The sequence below is a fragment of the Manacus candei genome, unplaced genomic scaffold, assembly GCF_025592945.1.
Source record: "Manacus candei isolate 608988 ecotype Guabito, Panama unplaced genomic scaffold, ASM2559294v1 h1tg000049l, whole genome shotgun sequence".
In the NCBI taxonomy this organism is placed as follows: Eukaryota; Metazoa; Chordata; class Aves; order Passeriformes; family Pipridae; genus Manacus; species Manacus candei.
In genome coordinates, this window is record NW_026138097.1 from 2,178,227 (window position 1) to 2,200,725 (window position 22,499).

The 22,499-nt window shown below is 38.7% G+C and overlaps 1 protein-coding gene and 1 long non-coding RNA gene across 7 annotated transcripts in view; one reads left to right on the forward strand and one right to left on the reverse strand.

Annotated features, from left to right (window-relative positions):
- RALA (RAS like proto-oncogene A) overlaps positions 1-22,499 on the reverse strand; it is a 31,863-nt gene that overhangs the window by 2,852 nt on the left and 6,512 nt on the right. For 2 of the 6 annotated variants that reach the window (XM_051798779.1, XM_051798782.1), the window contains exons 2-4: positions 9,014-9,169; positions 8,175-8,383; positions 2,382-2,556 (exon numbers count right to left, since the gene is read on the reverse strand). In XM_051798779.1, coding sequence (XP_051654739.1) covers positions 2,382-2,556; positions 8,175-8,383; positions 9,014-9,127 — 498 coding nt within the window. In that variant the 5' untranslated portion in view covers positions 9,128-9,169. Of the gene's footprint in view, positions 1-2,381; positions 2,557-8,174; positions 8,384-9,013; positions 9,170-9,875; positions 9,992-20,031; positions 20,122-21,794; positions 21,865-22,499 lie in introns of those variants that run through there. The other 4 variants (XM_051798780.1, XM_051798778.1, XM_051798781.1 and 1 more) reach the window with 4 other exon arrangements.
- On the forward strand, positions 10,157-18,941 carry LOC127476201 (uncharacterized). The gene is made up of 3 exons (XR_007906510.1): positions 10,157-10,365; positions 11,362-11,487; positions 17,772-18,941. It is a non-coding gene; the product is annotated as an uncharacterized LOC127476201 (long non-coding RNA).

The following is a 22,499-nucleotide window of genomic DNA, read 5'->3' on the forward strand; positions in this document are numbered from 1 at the left end:
TTTTTATTTGCAATGACACTAATCTCATATTGACTGCAGCAAGAGCGTCAATCTTCATTACATGGAATCTGAAGAAAAATTGATGAAACTAAACATTTTCATCAAGAAATGAGATTGCCTTTAGATTTTCAGATGTGCACTAAGTTACTTGCTTGAAGTTAAATCTGTGCTAATGGTAAGATGCAACTGTCAACTTGCTTAAGCACTGATATCACACTACAATATTTAGCTGTCTGGGACACATAACCTTCTGAGAAAATGCTTATTGGGTCACCTTTGCCAAAGTAAGTGTCAGCTGTCTGTATTTTTCCCAAATGAGCAAACCCACTATTCTGGAATTCAGAGAGGCCAGATTTCTTATAAAAGAGTAACCCAGGTTTGTGTAACAAACCAAAAAACTTCGTATGCTCCAAGTAACTAAGAATACGTGGTATTCACTTGTGCCAACAGAGCCTCATTTATGGCCTGTCAAATCCTAAATCTGTACGACACATGCTAATCTGGATCCATTATGCCACCAGCTCCTAAAAGAAACCTGGAACTCTGTGGTAGCCTACCCTGTGTGTGCTATTGATCAGAGAGCTATTGAAAAAATATATATACACACACTTTTTTTCCTAGCTACTAAAATATAGTAAAGTGGATTTGAAGAGCTGGGAATTTCTACAACTGTAATAGATGGCTGTTAACTGCAATTATACATCAAAACTAAAAGATGTATTAGCTTTTATAACAATAAAAAAAATCAGAGCTGTATTCATCAATGAAAATGAGTTCTGCTGTGTTTAATTGACTTAATTTACTCTACAGAACAGCACACAGTTCTTAATGTAGTATTGAACAATCAGTTTCTTCAGGAAGATAACTGGCAGGAGAAAACAGTTGAGTTAAAGTTACTGCAAAAGAGAACTCACATTACAGCTCTCATACTCAGTTGACAGCTCATACATAAGGATTCATGTTAGAAAATTTTTCACCAAGTGCAAGGTCCTGCACCTGGGTGAGGGTAATCCCAGACATGAGTCCAGACTGGCAGAAGAACTCATTGAGAGTAGCCCCGTGGAGAAGGACTTGGGGGTTTTCATGGATGAAAAGCTGGATGGGAGCCAACGGTGTGCTTGCAGCCCAGAAGGCCAATGGTATCCTGGGCTGCATCAAAACAGGACTGGCCAGCAGATCCAGGGAGGTGATTGACCCCTTCTACTCTGCCCTGGTGACACTCCACCTGCAGTGCTTGGTCCAGCTCTAGGGCCCCCCAGCACAGGAAAGATGCAGACCTGTTGGAGCAAGTCCAGAGGAGGCCACAAAGATGATCTGAGGACTGCAGCACTTCTCCTATGAAGACAAGCTAAGAAAGCTGGGGTTGTTCATCCTGGAGAAGAGAAGGCTCCAGGGAGACCTCATTGCAGCCTTTCAGTTCTTAAAGAGGCTTATAAAAAAGAAGGAGAACAACTTTTTACAGTGGTAGTTTGTAATAAGACCCTTAGGGGAACAGTTTTGAACTAAGAGGGGACAGATTTAAATATCAAATTAGGAAAAATCTCTATTGTGGGGGTGGTGAGGCACTGGAGCAGGCTGCCCAGAGAAGTTGTAGATGCCTCATCCCTGGAAGTGTTCAAGGTCTGGCTGGATGGGGCCCTGAACAATCTGATCTAGTGGGTTGCATCCCTGACCATGGCAGGGGTGTTGGAACTAGATATCTTTAAAAGGTCTCTTCCAACCCAAACCATACTGGGATTCAATGTGTGGTCAAATTTGTCAACATCTCTGAAACAAAAGATTGGCCCATTGCACTAAACTATTTACTTCTTTTGCCACAAATCTGTTACTCTTACATTCTACAAGGCTGTAGAACTCCTGTCTTTTATAGTTATAGTGAAATACTTACAACTAATCAATATTTTAGTTTTTTGGAGACAAATATTCTCTCCTATTTCATGACCTTCTGAACCAGGTTTAATCCCTGAAAACTCATGAGGCACTTCTAGGCTTTTCAAAGCTTTTTGAGTTCATCCATTCTTCATTGAAGCAACATACAAATAAGGCAGATGGTTAAATGAGGGTAGAGAGGGCTCAAATCCCTCCCTTATCTGCTTTTACAGGGTGTTTTACTTTGAGGATCAGACAGTACTCCTCACTGTTCAGAAGCAGACTGTCTTCTAGTTACAGAAAACACAGTAAGAAGTCTAGGCCAACATTTTCACTATTCTACATGAAGTCACCTAGTCATCCACTCCCTGCAAGCTAAGGGAGGAAAGTATTTGAATAAAATTTCACAAAAATAATTGCTAAAATAATGAACATATAGAGAAACCCACGGAAAAGAGGGCTAACGTAAAAACTGATGGACAGATCCTTTGTTTTAAGAGGGCAGTTATTACCTTGTCAACATTAGCTCGTGTTTTTGCAGAAGTTTCCACATAATTAACATTCCACTGATCAGCTCTGTTTTTTGCTTCCTCTACAGAAACTTGCCTTTTATCTTCCAAATCTGATTTATTACCAACTAGCAAAAAAGGAACATTCTCATCTTCTTTTACTCTTAAAATCTGCTCCCTGGAGAAAAAAGGAAAGGAAAAGAAAATTAAGCTTTGCATGGAGTACTATTCTTAGAACACAAAAAGAACTCAGACTAAATACTTTTCCATCTTTACAGTGAAAAGCCACATATTCCTCTTATGAAGCTTATGTAACAGGAAAGTCTTAAACCTAATTATGACATTATACAGAATGAAGACAGGGACAGACAACTAGTCCTCCAGGAAGGAAGGAGGTGAGTCAGTAAGAAATGAAAAAAAAATAGAACAGGATTGGTTTAGGTGAGAATTTATATTAATAATTCATTCCCTTTAACAGTGTTATTTGAGAGCATTTCCCATTGTCTTTATATTACTACTTTTGATTGCCATTTTTAAGCTACCCAAGGTTCAGTTTTACTGCTGATTTTTTCCTAACAAAATGCACGTGCCATTTCTAAAGCTGATAAAATGATCTATGGCATATTAAGAGAAAATCTTTTCCTTTCAGGAATCTTTCTCAAGTCAATTATATTCAGTTCTCTTCATTCAGTTATAAGCCAATGTAGAGATAAAAGTTGTATATGCATCAGATTTTTAAGGACAGACGCTTCTACTGTTTTAACTTCTAGAATGTAAGGTTTAAAGCCATAAATCTCAATACTACAAATCGTTTGGTACATAAGTCTTCAACACTTAAAAAATAATGAAAGTTTTCTTCTACGGGGAAATGCATTAGAAGTATCAGGAAGAACAGTTTTCTCAGAAGGATACTCTGTATCTTGTCTAAGAAAAGAGCATAAAGTCAGCAGTGAAATTTAGCCCCTGATCATGGAGCAATTTCTGTAAGATTGACAAAAAGCATGGAGAAAAAAATTCCTTTTGCTGGCTTAGGTGAAACAAAATTTAAAGTTGAAGGGAGGGAAGCTGAAGACAATTAAGTAATTGATATTCTAAAGGGCTTTCATTTGGTATATGGCAGGATTCTCCCGCTGTTACAAAAAGCTCTGAATAGCATGTAGTCTTGTGGGGGAAGTCTATTCACAGGGTTGAGAAACCGCAGATAGCCCTTTTGTTTTTTTTTCAAATCAACAGCTATGCATTGGAGGCAGCTTGTTAACACTACATTTATGTCTGAGGTATAATCAAAAAGCAACATTTCTCCTCTTCCCCACAAATACCAGTGCAAATGTTTGAACAGGGTGTGCAGGTATCCACAAGTAGTTTGAATAGTCAGTGGATTAGGAAGGTGGCCAGAAGAAAACTCAGTGCATCACTGCAGTATCTTTGTAAATCAGATTACTGGTAAAAACTAGTAGCTTTCAACACTAATTATCTAGGTGATTCTATATGGAGTTTGAGTGACAAGGTTTTGGTAGCCAGGGGACTACAAGGGTGGCTTCTCTGAGAAGCTGCTGGAAGCTTCCCCGGTGTCCAACAGAGCCAATGCCAGCTGGCTCCAGGACAGGCACACCAATAGACAGGGCTGAGCCAGTAAGCAATGACAGTAATGACACAGGCATAATGTATTTAAGAAGGGAAAGAAAAAGTTACTGCACGGAAATAATTGCACTCAGAGAAGAGAGGAGTGAGAATATGTGAGAGGAACAACTATGCAGATACTAAGGTCAGTGAAAAAGGGGGAGAAGGTGCTCCAGACACCAGAGCAGAGATTCTTCTGCAGCCCATGGAGGAGACCCACACTGGAGCAGGCCTGTGTTGGAGCAGGCTCTCCTGGCAGAGACCTGTAAGCCCATGGAGATAAGAGCCCATGCTAGAGCAGGTTTGCTGGCAAGACTTTTGACTCTGTGGGGGACAGAGCTGGAGCAGGCTGTTCATGGAATTACACCCCATGGAAAGGGATCCACACTGGAGCAATTCGTGAACTGCAGCCTGTGGGAAGGGCTCACACTGGAGAAGGTCATGGAGGACTGTCCCCCATAGGAGGGACCCCACACTGGAGCAGGGGAAGGACTCCTCTCCCTGGGGAGGAAGCAGCAGCAGAAACAACATGTGATGAACTGACCACAACCCCCATTATTCCCTGTCTTCCTGTGCCGCTGGGGAGGAGGAGGTAGACCCTGGGAAGGAGGGAGGGGTGAAGGGAAGTTATTTTTAACGTTAGTTTTAGTTCTTATTATCCTGTTCTGATTTTGAATGGTAATAAATTCAATTAAGTTCCCCAAGTTGTGTCTGTTTTGTCTGTGACGGTAATTGATGAGTGATCTCTCCCTGTCCTTAACTCAAAAGCCTTTCATTGTATTTTATCTCCCCTGTCCAGCTGAGCAGGGGAGTGATAGAGCATCTTTGGTGGGCACCTAGCATAAATGCCAGGTCAAACCACCACAGATGCCAAACAATTTCATTATGTAAAGAGTTAATCTAACAGCAATCCAGATGACAATATTCTCCTTTGCGACCCCTCCAAAGACTGATATCTCCTGAACAAATGATATGCACCAGCTTGAAATCTAGAATGTAAAACAAAAAAAACCAAAAATAAGAGCCAGACCAATTCTACCCAAAGCAAGGCCAAATTTTATCAAACTGCCTTTCAAATATTTAAAAGTATAGTCATTGCAGGTCTGCGTTCTGTTGAAAAAAATGACCTGGAGCATTGGCATTTCAGAGCGTACCAGGAACCCCACTGCAGATATTGAAGCAGTACACAGCTCTTCTGTTGGAGGTCTGCCATTCCAGCAGAACAAAATTCCACTGAAACAAACATCCAAATTTTTCTTGTCACTTTTTTTCATATCTGGCTCTTAAATAGTATGCCCTCAGACTACTCAGCAATGTCAAATGTACTTTAACTGTACACACATCAGAAAATGTAATTTTTCTGAGCTACATTTTAGCATTTAGGCTTCTACAGTTTCAAAGGCAATTTGAAAGGCACTTCCAGATTTGGACAGAGGAGAATTTTAGTATCTTTACTTAAAGGGATTTTTTTTTCATTTTTGTTGTATCAACATGTATATTGTTAACGCTCACCTTTATTGGAAAAGTAGGACTTTTTCTAAAGCCAAAGATCATGTACTTTGAAGCCGTAACATGATTTTAAACAGATTTGAATAGGCCATTTTGCACTCTAGAGGAGCTGAACTATACTAAACAGTCCTACACAATTGACAGTATCTAGCATAAGCGTGCAAACATACAAGGTCTGCTCCTCCCTCTCTCAAAATATGTAAAACACACACATATAGAGACACAAAGAAATCAGAAAAAACCACTAGAAGATGAAACTCTCACTGTCTCCCCTCTTCATACCTCATACTCCTCCCTTAGAGATATTCAACATGTTTCACCACTTAGTGATAATGAAGTTGAATTGTGACAGCATCTTTGAGAAGCCTTATTTCAGTGGGATGTAGATAATATCTTTTTATATTTGTTTCCTTATTTTTGTCAAAGGTTATGGCCTTTCCAATTTCACTACACTTTGAACAGGTAAAACCATTTTCTGATCTCTTTTGTCGTTTTTTTAAATACAGCAATGAGCAATTTAAATATCCTTCTCTCTCAAACAACATTGAACATCTGTAATATACTGCCACCTGTATAATGTTCTATTATTATCATAAGAGTTTTAATATGCTGCATGCCTGAAAGCCATCTTAAAAACCCTATCCTGTTAAACATTTATTACACCAGAAATACCCAGTTCCAAATTTTGGTTTTATGTTTTCTTACAATTAAATAATATACTGATTTTGATATGAAGGGTGAATGCTATGCAGAACTTTTGTCTTGTAAATTCAAAAAATTACATCCATATCTTTTACAGAGAAAAATTCCACCCAAGCAAAATTGAAGGGACAGATTTACAGCAATCCTTTACACAAAATGTATATCTACTACTTCAATTGAAAAATACTTCTCATTTGTGTTTGTGGTGTGTTGACACCGTCTGCATACCAGGTACCCACCAAAGTCCTTTATCACCTTCCTTCTCAGCTGGACAGGGGAGAGAAAATACAATAAAATGCTCTTGAGTTGAGATAAGGACAGGAGAGATCACTGATCGATTACCGTCACAGGCAAAACAGACACAACTTGGCTAAGTTAATTGAACTTATTACCAATTAAATCAGTAGGGTAATGAAAAACAAAACTAAATCTTAAAAAACAACTTTCCCTCACCCCTCCCTCCTTCCAAGGCTTAACTTCACTTCCAGTTCTACCTCCTCCTCCCCACCAGCAGCACAGGCAAACAGAGAATGAGGGTTGTAGTCAGTTCATCACATGTTGTTTCTGCTAATGCATCCTCTCCAGGGAGAGGAGTCCTTCCCCTGCTCCAGTGTGGGGTCCTTCCCATGGGAGACAGCCCTCCATGAACTTTTCCAAGGTGAGCCCTTCCTACAGGCTGCAGTTCTTCATGCAGAACTGCTCCAGCGTGGGTCCCACATGGGGTCACAAGTCCTACCAGCAAACCTGCTCCAGTGTGGGCTCCTCTCTCAACAGGTGCTGCCTCCTCTAGCACGAGCCTCCCACAGGGTCACAGCCTCCTTCAGGCATCCACCTGCTGTGGCTTGGGGTCCTCCAGAGGCTGCAGGTAATATCAGCTCCACCACGGACCTCCATGGGCTTTAGTGGGACAGCCTGTCTCACCACGGTCTTCGTCACAGGCTGCGCTCTGGCAACTGGAGCACCTCTGCCCCCTCCTTCCTCACTGACCTTGGCTTCTGCAGAGCTGCTTCTCTCACTTATTCTCACTCCTTTCTTCTCTGGCTGCAATTTGCTTCTGCCTAACAACTTTATTCCCCTTTCTTAAATACGTTATCCCAGAGGTGCTGCCACTGTTGCTGGTAGGCTCAGCCTTCACCAGAGGTAGATACTTCTTGGAGCAAGCTGGCTTTGGCTCCACTGGATATAGTGAAAGCTCCTAGCAGCTTCTCAGTGAAGCCACCCCTGCTTCCAAAACCTTGTCACCCAAACCCATACTCTGTTGTTCATAAAACCATCTTTAAGAGGTAGAAAGGCTTGTGGTGTTGATGCTACGCACTTTGCTCTCCCAGAATTTCTTTCCCAGAATACAATGCTCGTGCCTCACATTGCCTAAGACTTTGTAGACAGGCATGACCAGATATGGTTATTCTGTAGAGTTTTCAACTGAAATCTGGTCATGTCATCTTTATAACAAGTATTCTAGTATAAAACAGTTGCACATGCTATAGCTGCTTTTTTGTTCTAAGGTTTTCACAGGTTAAGACAAACACATCATAGTCCTCTACATATGGAGCAAGAACTAAAAAAAGACACCTCTGGGGAGTACACAGTACTGTACATACATTACAGGCAACCATACAAACTCTATGGAATTTTTCTCAGATCCATTACTTTGGATAGCTGTACACCTCCTCAAAAAACACTGCTTCCTAGCACAAGTGCCAAGCAACACCAACTTACAAAGGGCAGAAGTATCTGTTCTGTGGCAACAGCCTTTCTGGTATTCAGAAACACAGCAACTAAGATATCTGAAGTGGTACAGATAGTGAAGGCATGGCTGGGCATCTGTTCAGAACATTATGTGACAACAGTAAGAGCTGTCATTCAATATGGATTATCAAAAAGATATTACACAACAATTAAAAAAAAAAATCACTTGTAATCATCACATTGTCATCAGAATAATTATCTTGCCTTGTAACTTACCTGAAGTCTGCGGTTGCTGCAAAGGATTCTAGCTCTGTAATAGAGAAGACGCAAAGAAAGCCTTCTCCACTTCGGAAGTAGTTGTCTCTAATTGCAGCATAGTCCTCCTGCCCTGCTGTGTCCAATATATCAATTTGGACTTCTTCCCCATCCAGAACCACTTTTTTCCTGTAGCTATCTGCTTTGGTGGGCTCATAGTCTTCAACAAACTAGGAAAAAAAAACAACAAACCTTAATGATATAAAATCATGCCTATACAAGGCAAATGCTTGTGTTTGAACACAAGGATATAGCAAGCATCTTAAATGGGTACAGTAACTAATAACTAAGCATATGCATTTAGGCCATGTGAAGTATTCAAATGTCTCAGTTAAAGCAGATTTTTCCTCAGCCCAAACAGTTCTTGCTTTCCTAAGCCACTTTCACTGGGGGGAAAAGGTAAGGAAACAAGAAACTGATTTTAATTCCTCTCTTCAGCAGCAGCATAAAAAAATATAGAAAAGCTTGGTTGTTTCAGGCATCATGCAACTCACCTAAGTGAAGAAGCTTTCAGCTGTAATAACTAAGTTCTAATAGGTCTAGTGAACAATGTGAAAATATTCCAATAATATGACAGAGCATCTAACTGCTTAGAAGTCTGAAAAAGGTCACATTTTACCTTCACAGGTATCTCTAGAAGGCAAATCACTAATCACAAAACATGTTTTTGTCCCACTTAATTCATGACTTTCATACCACATCACATATATTTAGACCCTTTCAGAAAAAAACTGTACAAATTTAACTTAAACAACACTATGTAGAGCAGGCATCTCCTAATTTCTAGTGCAGATTCTTACCTCATCATACATGAATTGTAGTGTTAAAGCAGATTTTCCTACACCACCACTTCCCACCATGATGACTTTGTGTAAAGCCAAGGAATTTTGTCCTTTAGGTTTATTTGCTGCCATCTTTGGATTGCAGAAAATTCGCAGGTATCAAATGAAAAAAACCTAGAAGAAAAATATTGCTTCATTAGTTTTCTTTTCCTTTTTCCACACGAACGTTTAAAGTGGATTTGTTTCAAATCCCTACATATCTAATGTCTTAAATTCAGTTCTGCTGTCTTCAGTGAAATCTATCTGCTTTTTCACTACAAGTCGTTCCACAAATTATACTGAGCTCATCTATTTTGCTACTTAAGCAAAGAAATCTTTCACAGTGAGTCAACACTGTACACCACCATATCACAAACATGGGATATGACAGCTGCAAGGGAAGAAAACAGACTTTTGATGGAATTTCCATCTTAAATAGCAAGCATTAAGACAAAGCAGCAAGGATTAGCTAGTGTACTTTTACAGAGAAAAGCAAGCAAATTTAAAACCTAAAAATACCCAGTTTCAATAAGTCCATCAGAAGCCAAAATAATAATCTAGTTTACATAGAGTAAAAAGATTCAACTTGCCTACAAATATAATTATTCAGTGTATTTGGAATAGTTGTCTCAGTCCCATGACTGTTTGCTTAAATACAAATCTCTGCATGTCACCAGTACCAAGAGGCCCTATGAGTTAACTCGCATAGTTTAATGTATGCTTGCAGAAATACAAAACATAACAATCCCATTAACTTAAAAAAAATAAAATAAATCAAGCATGTTATAGTTTTAGCAGATCTCTTCAGCAGATCTTCCCACACCTTTGTTTCATTCCCTACCTATCTCAACAGTAAAATCTGTGATTGCTTGCACAGTTCTTAAGACATATGAAAGTCCCTGTACAGTGACAGAATGTACTCTCCTCCAGAGATTTCAGGTCAAAACAAGCTCTGAACTGCAAAAGACACAATGACATCTACATTACATATATAAATACAATAAACATGTATGGAAGCAATTAAGAACCAAATGTAACTCAGATTTTGTTAATTAGAAAGCTCAAAAAGAGCACATTCGTATGGCAGCACAGCTCAGTTACATAGAGAACTATCAGATAACACAGTGTCATAACAAGGCACTATTACCTCATTGTCAAATGGTCACAATGGGTAAAGGAAATGTCACACTAAAATTACATCCTCCTGCATAATGAATTACCCTTGTGTGCAGCTTAAACTATCAGAATGCGAAGCATGACAATTTTCTTAAAACTTTTATCAAAATCCCTAGTTGAGTCCATGCACTAAGGTTTTGTTAGCAGTGAGGCAGGTAAGTATAAAAGCATGCTGACTAAAGCTTCAGTAGAGATTCAGCCAACCTTTCCTAGAAGAAAAAATAAATAAATACAGAGCCTTTTCTGTATCTCATGCTGCCATGCCAGCAAGTAGGCTGGGCATGAGCAAGCAGCTAGGAGACACACAGCTGGAACAGCTAACCAAAGGGATATCCCCATGCCACCACTTAGGAATAAAAGTTGGCAGAGACATTTGAAGTTTGTCGGGACTGCCACTGCTCAGGGACTGGCTGGGCATTGCTTGGCCAGCAGTAAGCAAGGGGTTTTTTTAATAATTTGTTTTCCTTGGGCTTGTGTTTTTTTTTTTTTTTTTAAATGTATTAACTTATCATTGTCTCAACCCACAAGTTTTCTTACTTCTACCCTTCCAATTCTCTCCCCCATCCCACTGGTAGAGAGCGGGAGCGAGAAAGCAACTGTGTGGTACTTAGCTGCCTACCAAGGTTAACCCATAACCCACATGACAAACTCTTCAGATCACATCAGTACCATTCTGCTCTCAAGGAATTCTAAAAATGCAACTGAAAACTAAGTCACTTAAATTGTTTTCCCCAAAAAGATTATCTAAGTGAAGTAAGTATGAGTAAGCTAATGTACTCATTTATAGAGCCATAGCAGAGAAATACAACTAACATCATGTTACAAGTTCTTTTAAAAAGGAGATGGAAGAGAACAAAAACACATTTCCATTTTGGCTTACAAAGAACCATTGCTTCCTTTTTACTCAAGAGGCAGTACAAGAACAGGAAAATATTTCCAAGCCATGCGCATGTTTTCAAGCTACATTACATATTGAAATACTCCATTGTTTTGTCTTTCCACTTTTCTCTTAAAAGGAAAAACATACCCTGAAAATCATGCTTCTTAGTATGTATTTCAGGCAAATAATATAAAGAAAATTCATCTGAATTCCATTTACCAACTGACAACAGCTCAGCTTGCGGAGCTTTGATTACAACATATACCCACAGAAGCAGAGAAATTGAAGCACTAGTATACCTGGATATGGCGTACTCTGAGCAAGAAAACAGACTATTCTTCTGTAAGTACTTCAATACTGGAACAAGTCCAAATGAATTCAGCAGGACCTCTGTCAGGTGAGTTTGTGCAAACAATCTGAATTCAAATAAACAATAGCAATGTTTCACTGTAATACTTGTTGTAAATTAACCTCTAGTCTTTAAGTGGATTGAGCAGTGTGAAAATTGATATTTTACTTCAAGCTGCAATTCAACAAGTAATGTCCCAGTGTGACAAACAGAAGTTGTTGCTTTTTGTACTCTCTGCAACAGCTGACACACAAAGAACCCAAACACATTTCCACTTCCAATTTGATCCTTACAAATAATAAAGTTAGTGACAATGCTCCTTTTCCCTGAAAATTCTTTAACCAGAAAGATTTTATAGCAGCCTATCATTTTCAGAAGTCTTGATAACACCTGTTCAAAGAAGCATAAGAGATTGAGTCAAAAAAACTTGAAATTATAAAAACCTGACCCAACCAGACAAAGCAGTATTCCAAGCCATCAATAACTGTCAGTAAACAACATTCCATTAAAATACTGAAGACAACAAAACTTCACTGGAAGGAGTTGGAATGGGCTGCCCAAAGAAGTGGTGGATTCTCTGTCCCTGGAGGTTTTTAAGATGAGACTGGATGTGGCACTTAGTGCCATGGTCTAGTAACTCTGGTGGTAGTGGATTAAGGGTTGGACTTGATGATCTCAGATGTCCTTTCCAACCTGGCTTATTCTATAATTCTATGATTTATGCTACCACAGACTTCAAATCCTAAAGATAAGCTTGTCATAAATACTCTGCTACACGTTTTAGTAGGAGGCAGCTCAGGGAGGCCAAGTTCTTCACAATCCAGTAAAGATACAACTCTAGCAAAACTCAGGCCTGCTGATAGTAGACAACGTGGAAAGAGAGAAATAAGTTACAAACAATGCAAGTACAAGGCAATATGATACTGTGCAAACAACACTTAATCCAAAGAGACTGCTTCAGAGCAAGTACTGTGCCGGAGAGGAGAGACAGCTTGAAAGTGATAAGTTTTAAGCTACTACCACATACCTCTTTCAGTGTGCTTTGAAAAGCAAAGAGGAACCTAGATTCCAATTTTAACAGTAAAGCATCTGAGATGAAGTTTCACACACAAAGTCTTTCCACCCATAGTTTATGTAGCCTGGCTTATTTTCATAAGTAGTATTAATGTGGGTTATATCTAGTTTCTGAATTGGCCTACTTTATAATTACGATAAAACTGACAGAGACTGTGGCAAGAACCTTGTTGTATGAAGCTCAAGAAAGCATCTTATTATGTGTACTCTGATTTTTTTAAAAATTATTTTCATCTTCACAATGCAAAATTATTTGGGAGTCAGAAGATAAACACTGGATGATCCTGCAGTCAAATTCTACGTCACCCTACAGCAGAGAGACACACACAGAGTCAAGCAGGGTGTTGTCAATAGCTGTATCATCCATTTCTGCAAGTCAGGTTTTTACCACACCACTCTAAATCCCATAATACAGCTGATGACATATATTAAAGTTTATTTTTACACAGTTCTTTGTGTAGTTCATCAAGTTGGAAGAGAAGCAAAAGCTTAACTGACTCAACAATGTACTGCAACACCTTCACTGAAAAGGACAAAAGCATTGTCTAACCACCATGCTACAGATCAGTCCTCACCTCCACTTCAGATGAACTCCTAGGAAACTGCCCTTTTCCAACATACTTGTGCAGATAAGGACACAAACAAATGAATCTGACTGCTCTGCCGAAGTAAGCAGTTCTCAAAGCTCCTACAGCTGCTTTACTGCCTGCTTGCAGATAACCATCCCCATGATTCTGTGCTCCATTTAATGGCAAGCTTCCAGGTGGAGCTAGGATCGTTTTTGTAGAGCCAGGCTAGGGAGAAATTAGATTAACTAAGAACTGCAGAGGTAGGAATTCATGTTAGCATCAGCAATGGCATCTTGTCCAACAGTCTAATAATCTAATCAAAGGAAAGAAGATTAGGTAAATAAATAACTTTTAAGTTATTTTTACATGATTAAGATAATCTAGGAACTTGTAGCTGGAGCTGGAAAGCTGCTGGCTTCTACCTGTAGCAATACCAAGTTCTCTTGAGTTTTATACCTTACATCAAAGCTCCTCTGTGCAAAAAATGTTACCTGTAGTCCCTCACAGATTTAAACCCAACATCCAGCATTCAGCTCCACCCACCCACCAGAGGAGTGAGCTGGACATTGTTCCTGTGACAGGACTTGGACACATAAGCATCATGTTAACTTCCACATAAAGTCTTGGACCACAGAGTGATTATCCAGATTTACAAGAGTAAAATAATCAGGTGCCAAGACAAAAAAAGCTTTTCATCTTCAGGGACAATATTTTCAGGGAAGATATCTTTGCAAATACATGTTAGGGAAGAAGAAAACAAAAAGCAGGAATCCTTGATCTCTCTTTATTGGTCTATATTTTGTCCTCCCATCTACTATTTCAGTCCAATAAACTGAGACGAAAATATGCTTAAGGGTGAAAAAAAATCTAATGGGTTTCAGCCCCTCATTCATCTTGTTTGTCTGATCAAATTCAAGGACTCCTCTTAAGCTGTCCTGTTTCTCAACTGGCTTTTTCTTACAGAGTAACTTGCCCCAAAACAATCAAAGCATGCTTCCTTACATATCCATGCCATTTGTCCTCTACATCCCTCCTCAATGCAATAATCCCAAGGTTCATACAGTTAGAGGGAGCAAAAAAGTGGCAAACAGAGTAGCTGTGTACCATCCAAATAGGGCAACAGACAACACTTTAGATTACTTCCTTTCCTTCACAGGGAGCACTGTGAATCACAGGGTAGACTTCCCCCTCTTTAGCCAGCAGTACATACTAAAGAAATTTACAGAAACTACCTTATCAAAGACACCTGAATCTCTGACAAAATGTACCCAAAACTGGCATACAGGCTGAAAAATAACAAAGAACAGAGCATATGATCAGCCTCATTTTCTTAGAGAATGAGACCAAAAGAGGTCAAGGAGCTTATTCTGCCCGTTTTGATTCCCTGGAGTCTTGTATATGCAACGTCAACAAGAGCAGACCAGGGAAAGAAAAGCATTACACCGAAGTCACATCATTACAGGCACAAATTCAGCTGGCATCTTCTGCAGTACTATACATAAAGCTGAATGCAGGCTTTGTGAATATGTAGTTGTCCTTAACAGCAGGACTTTGATTTGCTGCAGACATTTGTTTGAAGTGGACTAGTTATACACAGCTTTGTGTTTAATCACAGTTGGTACAGTTAGTATAATAGGTTCTAGTTAATAAGCAGAGATGGTGGTGCCCTTCAATTACAAAAAACACAACTTTTTATTGTTAATTTTATAGCCTACATAAAACTAATACATCAAAACTGAATTCCAGTTTGTTTCCTTTCCTTTAAGATTACATAAAAATTTGAGTCTGTCACATTAACCTCATTACCCACTCACTTTTATGATGAGTAACTTTCTTCTCTGAAGACTCCTTTATATAACAAACATCACTTACAACCACTAGCTGATATGTTACAGCACCTATCTTTACTCTGTTTAACAGGGTTAGAACTTGATACGTTTGAAGGAATAGGAGTAATTTAATTGAAATATGTGAGCCACCTGCACAATATTAAGAACTATAGTTAGTATGTTTTGACCAAAATACTTCCAGAAAGGCAAAATTATCAATTACTTATTGAACAATTAAAGAAAATTTAGTAATGGAAACTCATGCTGTTCTAATCAGATAACTCATTTTTTTTCTAATTGAAGAAATTAATACCTGCACTACTCTGTACTTTAAATTTAGTACAATCTATCACTTCCCGAAACATTAGCTACAACTTATCTTATTCTGAAGTGAAAATTTATGGTAATTATTTGACAGTATTTTCTAAGTGAATTTAAATATTATCCAAAGTTTCTTAATTCCCCAAATTGATTCAAAGCACTCTTGCCTCACATGACCTAAAAATTATAAGTTCAGCTTTCTGAGAAAAAGCACAGGAACAAGAATTTTGAAAAGTGACAACATATTGATGTCCCCAAGGACCATCAAGCAATATAATCTTATCTGTTATGAAAAGATCACAAATTCAACTAGTTACTTCATTGTTTATGGAGAATGTATTCTTTGAAAACAGCACTAGCATATACTAGATGCCAAGTATCTGGAAGACACCTCAGGAATGAGTCAGATATTTCTGCAACAAAAGTGTTCCTGGAAAAGGAGGGAGGCAATTCCAGGCAAGCAGAGTCTAACCCTCCCAACAGTTGCTTCCAATTACAATATTGAAACCAGAACAGCGAAACAGCCCATGACCCAGAAATTGATAGGATACATGAAGACATAAGACAGGATATATGATACCTACTGTTTTAAGAACTGGAGAGTAAGGAAGTTTTTAAAGTTAGATCAGCATTATTATAATAAGTGTCATTCCATGGCTCAAGTTTGACTGGTGTTTAAACACACAACATCTGTCAAGCTCTGCATGAAGTAGTATCAGTATTTTATTAAGGCACAACAAGTATTTCAAATGTTAAATAATCACTATGAATTAAGAGTAGAAGCCTAGAAAAAGATGAGAACTAACACAAATATTCAAACCTATCTTAGAAATGACTAGTCTCATTAGATAACGGAACAGGCCTCCTGAACCTCAACCTCAGAACAAGGTAGAAACTTTCACAATAAGTATTTCCCTCTCTCCCGAAAATAATCCTTTGACATAAACATGTTTAACTGGTAATTAGGATTTGTTGCTTCCCATGAGTTTAACAAGCAGTTAAACCACATTCAAGGTTCTGTAAGCCCTTCTTTCCTAAGCTTTCCAGGGCACACCACATAAGGTGCTTGTGTCTCCCACACCTACAAAACAAATTTACTAAGGTGACTGACCACACATATACTAACAAAAGCAAAAGGTAGAAAACTGACTTCAGTTCTATCTCTCAGCAGCAGCAAATCTCAGGCAAAAGATCTACATTTCCCAGCTCCTTGAGACAGGTACTTCAAACTGTAACCATACGCAGGCACTTAAACTGGATAAGTCAACCAGTGAACTCTTCATCAAGTAACCAAGGCCCATTGATCCTGTAAATTACCTCACACTGCTATAAAGAACAGTGGTTCCCACACGCCTGTACTTCGTACTTTGAAGACATCAACAGAAGAACAGATTTCTCCAACAAGAAGTCACAAAAACACTAGCAAAGAAGTTCACAGACTTCCTAAGGCTCCACAGGGCCTTAGTGCCAGCTTCTAGGCATAGCCATGAACTAGGCAACAGCTTCTGAAGTCAGAATATACATGAATTCCATATGTTTCAAGTCATCATTTCAGCATTTTGTAACCAAAAAGCTTCTTTGGTATCCTGCAAGATGACTTCCAGGAAGGCATTTCCATCAGGAAATTTCTTGAAACCCACATGTAACAGCACATGAAAACCCTGACAAACTAAACAACAGAAACTGTCTAGAACAAAATCAAGGTCTTAAGATTTCAAACCTTGTAGTGTGCTGAAAAGAAAATGAAGCAGCTACATCACTGTCCACATAAAACACTGACAAAACACACAACACTTGAACCCAGCTGTGTGTGTCTGCAAGGCTGACATAAACTGAACCTGGCACAGTCTGACTATCTTTCCATAACCTTTCTCCCAATAGCACTAGGTGGCAAAGCACTTAGGAAGTTGCTCTAGACAAAAATTATCTATACTGTTTTTTGGACAGATCAGCTACCTAAACAAGCTTGCTGGCACCAAAGACAGCCCAGAACAGCACATAGCTGACCACAGGGAAAGCAAAACTACAGCACTTCCAGCATATAAGCACTGTGGCAAAACAATGAAAGTGTTCTAAGGTTCCTTAACCATTATCTAGCCCTGCTGAAGATTCCTCGCTTTTTGCAAGTTATGTTATGGCCATTACAAAACATTGGGAAGAGTTCTAGATACTTTCATTGGTTTATCTGGACTGCTCCAGAGATCAGTGGGAAGAGTAGCAAACTCAAGCACACCAGCAATAAAACTGCTCTCATAGTTCAACTGACTAAAGTTACACTGTGAAATAATTTTGGTAATATACACATTTATGCAAGAGTCTGGAATACTGTTTCTGCTTTCACATGTTCATTACATGGCTGGTGCCCTATCTCAGTCTATTCTAATCATTGAGGGAACTTAACTTTCTGAAGCTGATAGTGCTGAAGTGTTTCTTTAACATGAAGTGTAAGAGTCATGTCTTCTCTTAGATTATATTTATAAACATGAAGATCTGTAATCTAGCATATTAACAGAAGGTATTAATTTTGTATTGATTTAAGATTATATACCATGAGGAGAGAATTAACAGTAACAGCCGTCACAACAGAAGAATGAACAATTACATGCCACTAGCCTGTCAAAGGTATCCATAGACTTGCATGGATTTAGAGGGAAGACAGACAAACAGGTACTATGGTACTAACTGCTGGTTTTCCACCACAAGCAAAACTAATGAAAGGCTGAAACAGATGAGGGGGACATCTGTGGAAGAGCCTCCCACATCAGTTACCCATAAATAAGTCTCCTGTCAAAGGTCAAATTACATTCATGGGAGATACTATTGTTCTGCATTTGATATAGAACAAATACACTTCCCCACCCTCTCCCCCCACAAAATGTAAGAGTCAATGTATTGCCTCCAAGTATGAATTTTACTAATGCTGAATCAACAGCTCAGGGGTTTCACTAGAGCTATTCAACTAAGAACTCAGGGAAGCACTTCAAGAACACATTTAAGTTAGTGTCATCTAAGACATACTAGCATGGTGCAGCCTCACCTTGAATATTGTGTGTGGTTTTGGGTGCCACAATATAAGAAAGATTTTAAGCTGTTAGAGAGGGTCCAAAGGAGGGAAACAAAAATGGTGAAAGGCCTTGAGGAGAAGCTGTATGAGGAGTGGCTGAGGTCACTCGGTCTGTTCAGCCTGGAACAGATTCAGGGGAGACCTCATTGCAGTCTACAACTTCCTCGTGAGGGAAGGAAGAGGGACAGGCACTGATCTCTTCTCTGTGGTAACCTGAGGGAATGTCCTGAAGTTGTGTCAGGGAAGGTTTATGTAGGATATTAGAAAAAGGTTCTTCACCCAGAGGGTGGTTGGGCACTGGAACAGGCTCCCCAGGGAAGTGGTCACAGCACCAAGCCCAAGAGAGTTCAAGAGGCATTTGGACAATGCTCTCAAGCACATGGTGTGACTCTTGGGGATGGTCCTGTGCAGGGCTAAGGGTTGGACTCAAAGATCCTTGTGGGTCCCTTCCAACTCAGCATATTCTGTGATTCTGTGATTTTCATGCTGTGTTTCAAGTACAAGAAAGCACACCTGGAAGCTAACTTTTGACTGGTAAGGCAGGCTTCACTCACATGTGCACTGAGCTGCTGCTTCCAGCTGCTCTGGAAAGCAATAAGAATGGAGTTCCCTTGGAGGAACTATGCCAGAGCTTGCAGTGTGAGCTTCAGCAGTTCACTCTGAAAAGCAGTTCAAGAGCACTGCATTCAAAAAGTTGTTCAGAGCATATTCAGTATCATAAATTCAGAGGGTTTTTTGTCAATCACACTTCAAAAGGAATCTCAAACATCATCAGTGTGTCCTTTTTACCCCTGTACACTTACACTTCAGTATGCACTACAGAAATTTAAGGAAGATTGAAATGTAAGCAGCCTATTGTCTTGGCTTCATGAAGTAGATTCTTTGAGAAAGGTCTAAAGGCAGCTTCCAAAAGACATATTTGAAAAAAATATAGGTTTTCCTCTAACAAAACTATCTTGTTAATTGCTAAAACCCCTATAATCTTCCTTTAGAATTTCAGAATGCCAGATTTGTGTTTTCTAGAAAAAACAAATATTTGCATGGCCATTTTTACAGCCAGGAAGGATGACTTAAGATTCACACTTGCTAAAACCAGAACTCCACCCAAATAGTTTTACTGCTCAATAGTCAGGAAAGTTAACTTATGATAGAGAAATCTAGAAACAAATGGTATCTGCAAAGCAAAACCAAATCACCAGGCTCATGGCAGGCTGCACCCAACACTCTTATGGAATCTGTATATGTTGCAGGCATCTGTCTTTGCACCAAGACAAGTTCTGATGCTGATAGCTCAGGGAATTAATCCTTCTCAAAACAACTTCTTTCGCCCTGTTAGCCAGTCATATAGTACTACAGTGAAAATTCACATGAACACCCTTAAATTCTTTTAAGCATTAGCACAGACAGAATGAACATAGAAGCCTTGTTTGAATAACGCTCCTATGAAATTCTTGACACAGAAAAGGTTTAAGCTTTTAAATAAATCATTTGAGGCAAGCACTGCCTTCTTCCACTTCTCAGTGCCTCGCTGAATGAAGTTTCAACAGAGTAGAAATACTAAAATACACTATCCTTCACATTTTGTGCTAATAAAACAACTTATAACAATGAAGGATGCAGGAAACAAGTGCTCCAGCAAGTGCAAGCACATTTATATCAAAGGCCACAGCACAAATGGTGCAAACACACAGGACCAAATGCAGGGCATTAACAAGAGACATCAAGAAGCAGGTACCACCAAGTTCTCCATCTCCTCTTCACAAATACAGGCAAGTGTTCTCTCTCCTCACAGGCAGACTGCATCAATACACCAGCCAAACGGAACCTAATAAAATAGGAGCATGTTGGATTTTGCATTTCAAAAATTTCCTTTTATTCCTCTAAGGAATCATCCAGCTGTTGCAAACTTCTTTAATGAAATCTGACTTGGCAAAGTAAGTTACTTCATTCATTTTATGACTTTGCCATCTGTTTTACCACCCAATTAGAAATGCGTAAGTACTTTTTTGTAGTAGTATTGTGAGAGCAGTACTTTTATAACTGTATTTTGTTCTGGTAACATCTCTTCCTGTTTATATTCTATGCAGAGCAAATTTCTCCTCCTAAAATCATAATTTTTTTTCTGTCTTATTCAGGGAGCAAGGATTTCGTATCATGACTCACAAAAATTCATAACTAACCTTTTGAGTAGGTGATTCAAGGACACGAGCGGTTATACACCTGATGTTGCAGAGTAATACAGCATTCACAAAGTTGAAACCCGTTAGTCGATCCCTCCCCATTTTTAGATGCAGTTTATTCTAAAACTATTAGAGCTATGATTTGAAAAATTGATAGTTAATCTAATAGACCTAAAAGACCCAACTGAGCAATTAATTGTCTTTTAGTTCAACATATGCTTGCCACTTGAATGATATATAGTAGACTTTTATGGCTATTTCACACATTATAGGCATAAAACATGCAATGGCTAGAAACAGAGGGCATTCAGTTAATTAACTCAGTATGAAATTATTAATATTCAGGTTGATTTATCAATTTCCACATTAAGTGCCAGAGCAAGGTGGTTTTGATCTTGCCCTGCTTAAAATACTGATTAGACTTTTCTTGCAGAACCACAGAAGATATTTTCAAGTCGAATGTTCTAAATTGTAAAGCAGTAACTTTCAAAAATTGTGGTTTGCTCCTGTTTGAATACTTACAGCTCTTATACTGCATATGGTAATGCAGAACATTGAAGAACATTGTTAAATGACTTACAAGAATGTGTATAAGTTTCAAATTTTAACAGAACAAGCTATCTAAGAAAAGTTATTTACACATAACTGTATGTTAAAATCATGGACCAATTTCGGAACACAGACGCAAGCACAACATTAATTTCAGAGTATATGGTAACCAAGTAAAGCAGCTATCAAAAACTTTGGATAAACAACCTAAAAATCAGTTTTGTAATACTACTCCAAAGGGAAAGAGTCTTGGAAAAGGCACCATTAGGGATTGTGTACTATTACACATCACTAGATGGGTCTCTCCAGTGTGTCTCTCTTCCCATGTCCTGACAGGCAACATAAAAGCTAAAGGCATTCCAGCAGTGGTCACAGACAAAATCCAGTTTATTTTAAAGGCCAGTCTCCCCAGGGAAGAACTACTATAGAAGTCTGTCTATGGTGAAATCCAATATCTTTATCAACATTTAATTGATTTAATTCCACACATGTTGCAATGCTAAACGCTACCAAGTGTGAGCTGTACTCCTTTCTGTACACATAACCCTTTAAATTCCAGTGAGAAGTATGTGACCTAATACCTTTTCAATGTTGCATGGTATAATATAGGATTTTCTCTGGCCTACAAAACCTTCACTACTGCTAACTTATGAAAACATTTTATTTCCAGCTGGTCACTTGCAAGCTTTCAATTGAGTTGCAGCATCAGTTCACAAGAGTCAGAAGCTAATTTTACAGCTTTTATCCTTGAGGGGTTTATTTCTTTTACCTTAATGCACCGACAGTCAGAGTCCTGCATAAAGACTGGAGAAGTTAGTGTTGTTAGAGCCATTCCTGTTGGTCACAGATAACAGCATGAATGATCTTATGTCTGTTGAGAAACGGAAATTATGTTCCTGAAAATATCTCTGTCAAACTATTGACCATCTAACTACATCATTCTGACTGGGTTAGTTATGGCCATTTCAGTATTTTATCATATTGTATTTCATGGTTCATATTTTCTTAAAAGAAATCCTAGAATTTGGCTACAAGATTGTTTCAGTTTCTCCTCACAGAAACATATTTCCCCCCATATCCATAAAAGAAGTCTTATCTCCTAAAACTGTAGTAAAATCTATTAGAAAGATTACAACATAAAACATAAAATTTCACTCCTCAAACAATGGATTGTTTTCTTCAAATTTTCCAAGCCACACTTAAGATCACTAGAATCAATTTGCTTTTGCAATGCTCTTCAAAATACTTCAGTCTGAAGAAACTCACTTAAATTCTGCATGTTATAAACATTGTCTCATTTCTAACTCATACATCTTGCAGAGAATACTTGCATTAGCTTATTTCATTCCTCTATCTGCTTTGACTTCAAGACAGAAAATACAACAGATATAGCTTAACTTTCATTTAACTTTAAGAGAAATATACTCTTTTACTAGAAAAATTCAACATGTGCCAAATCAAGTTACTTAAAAAG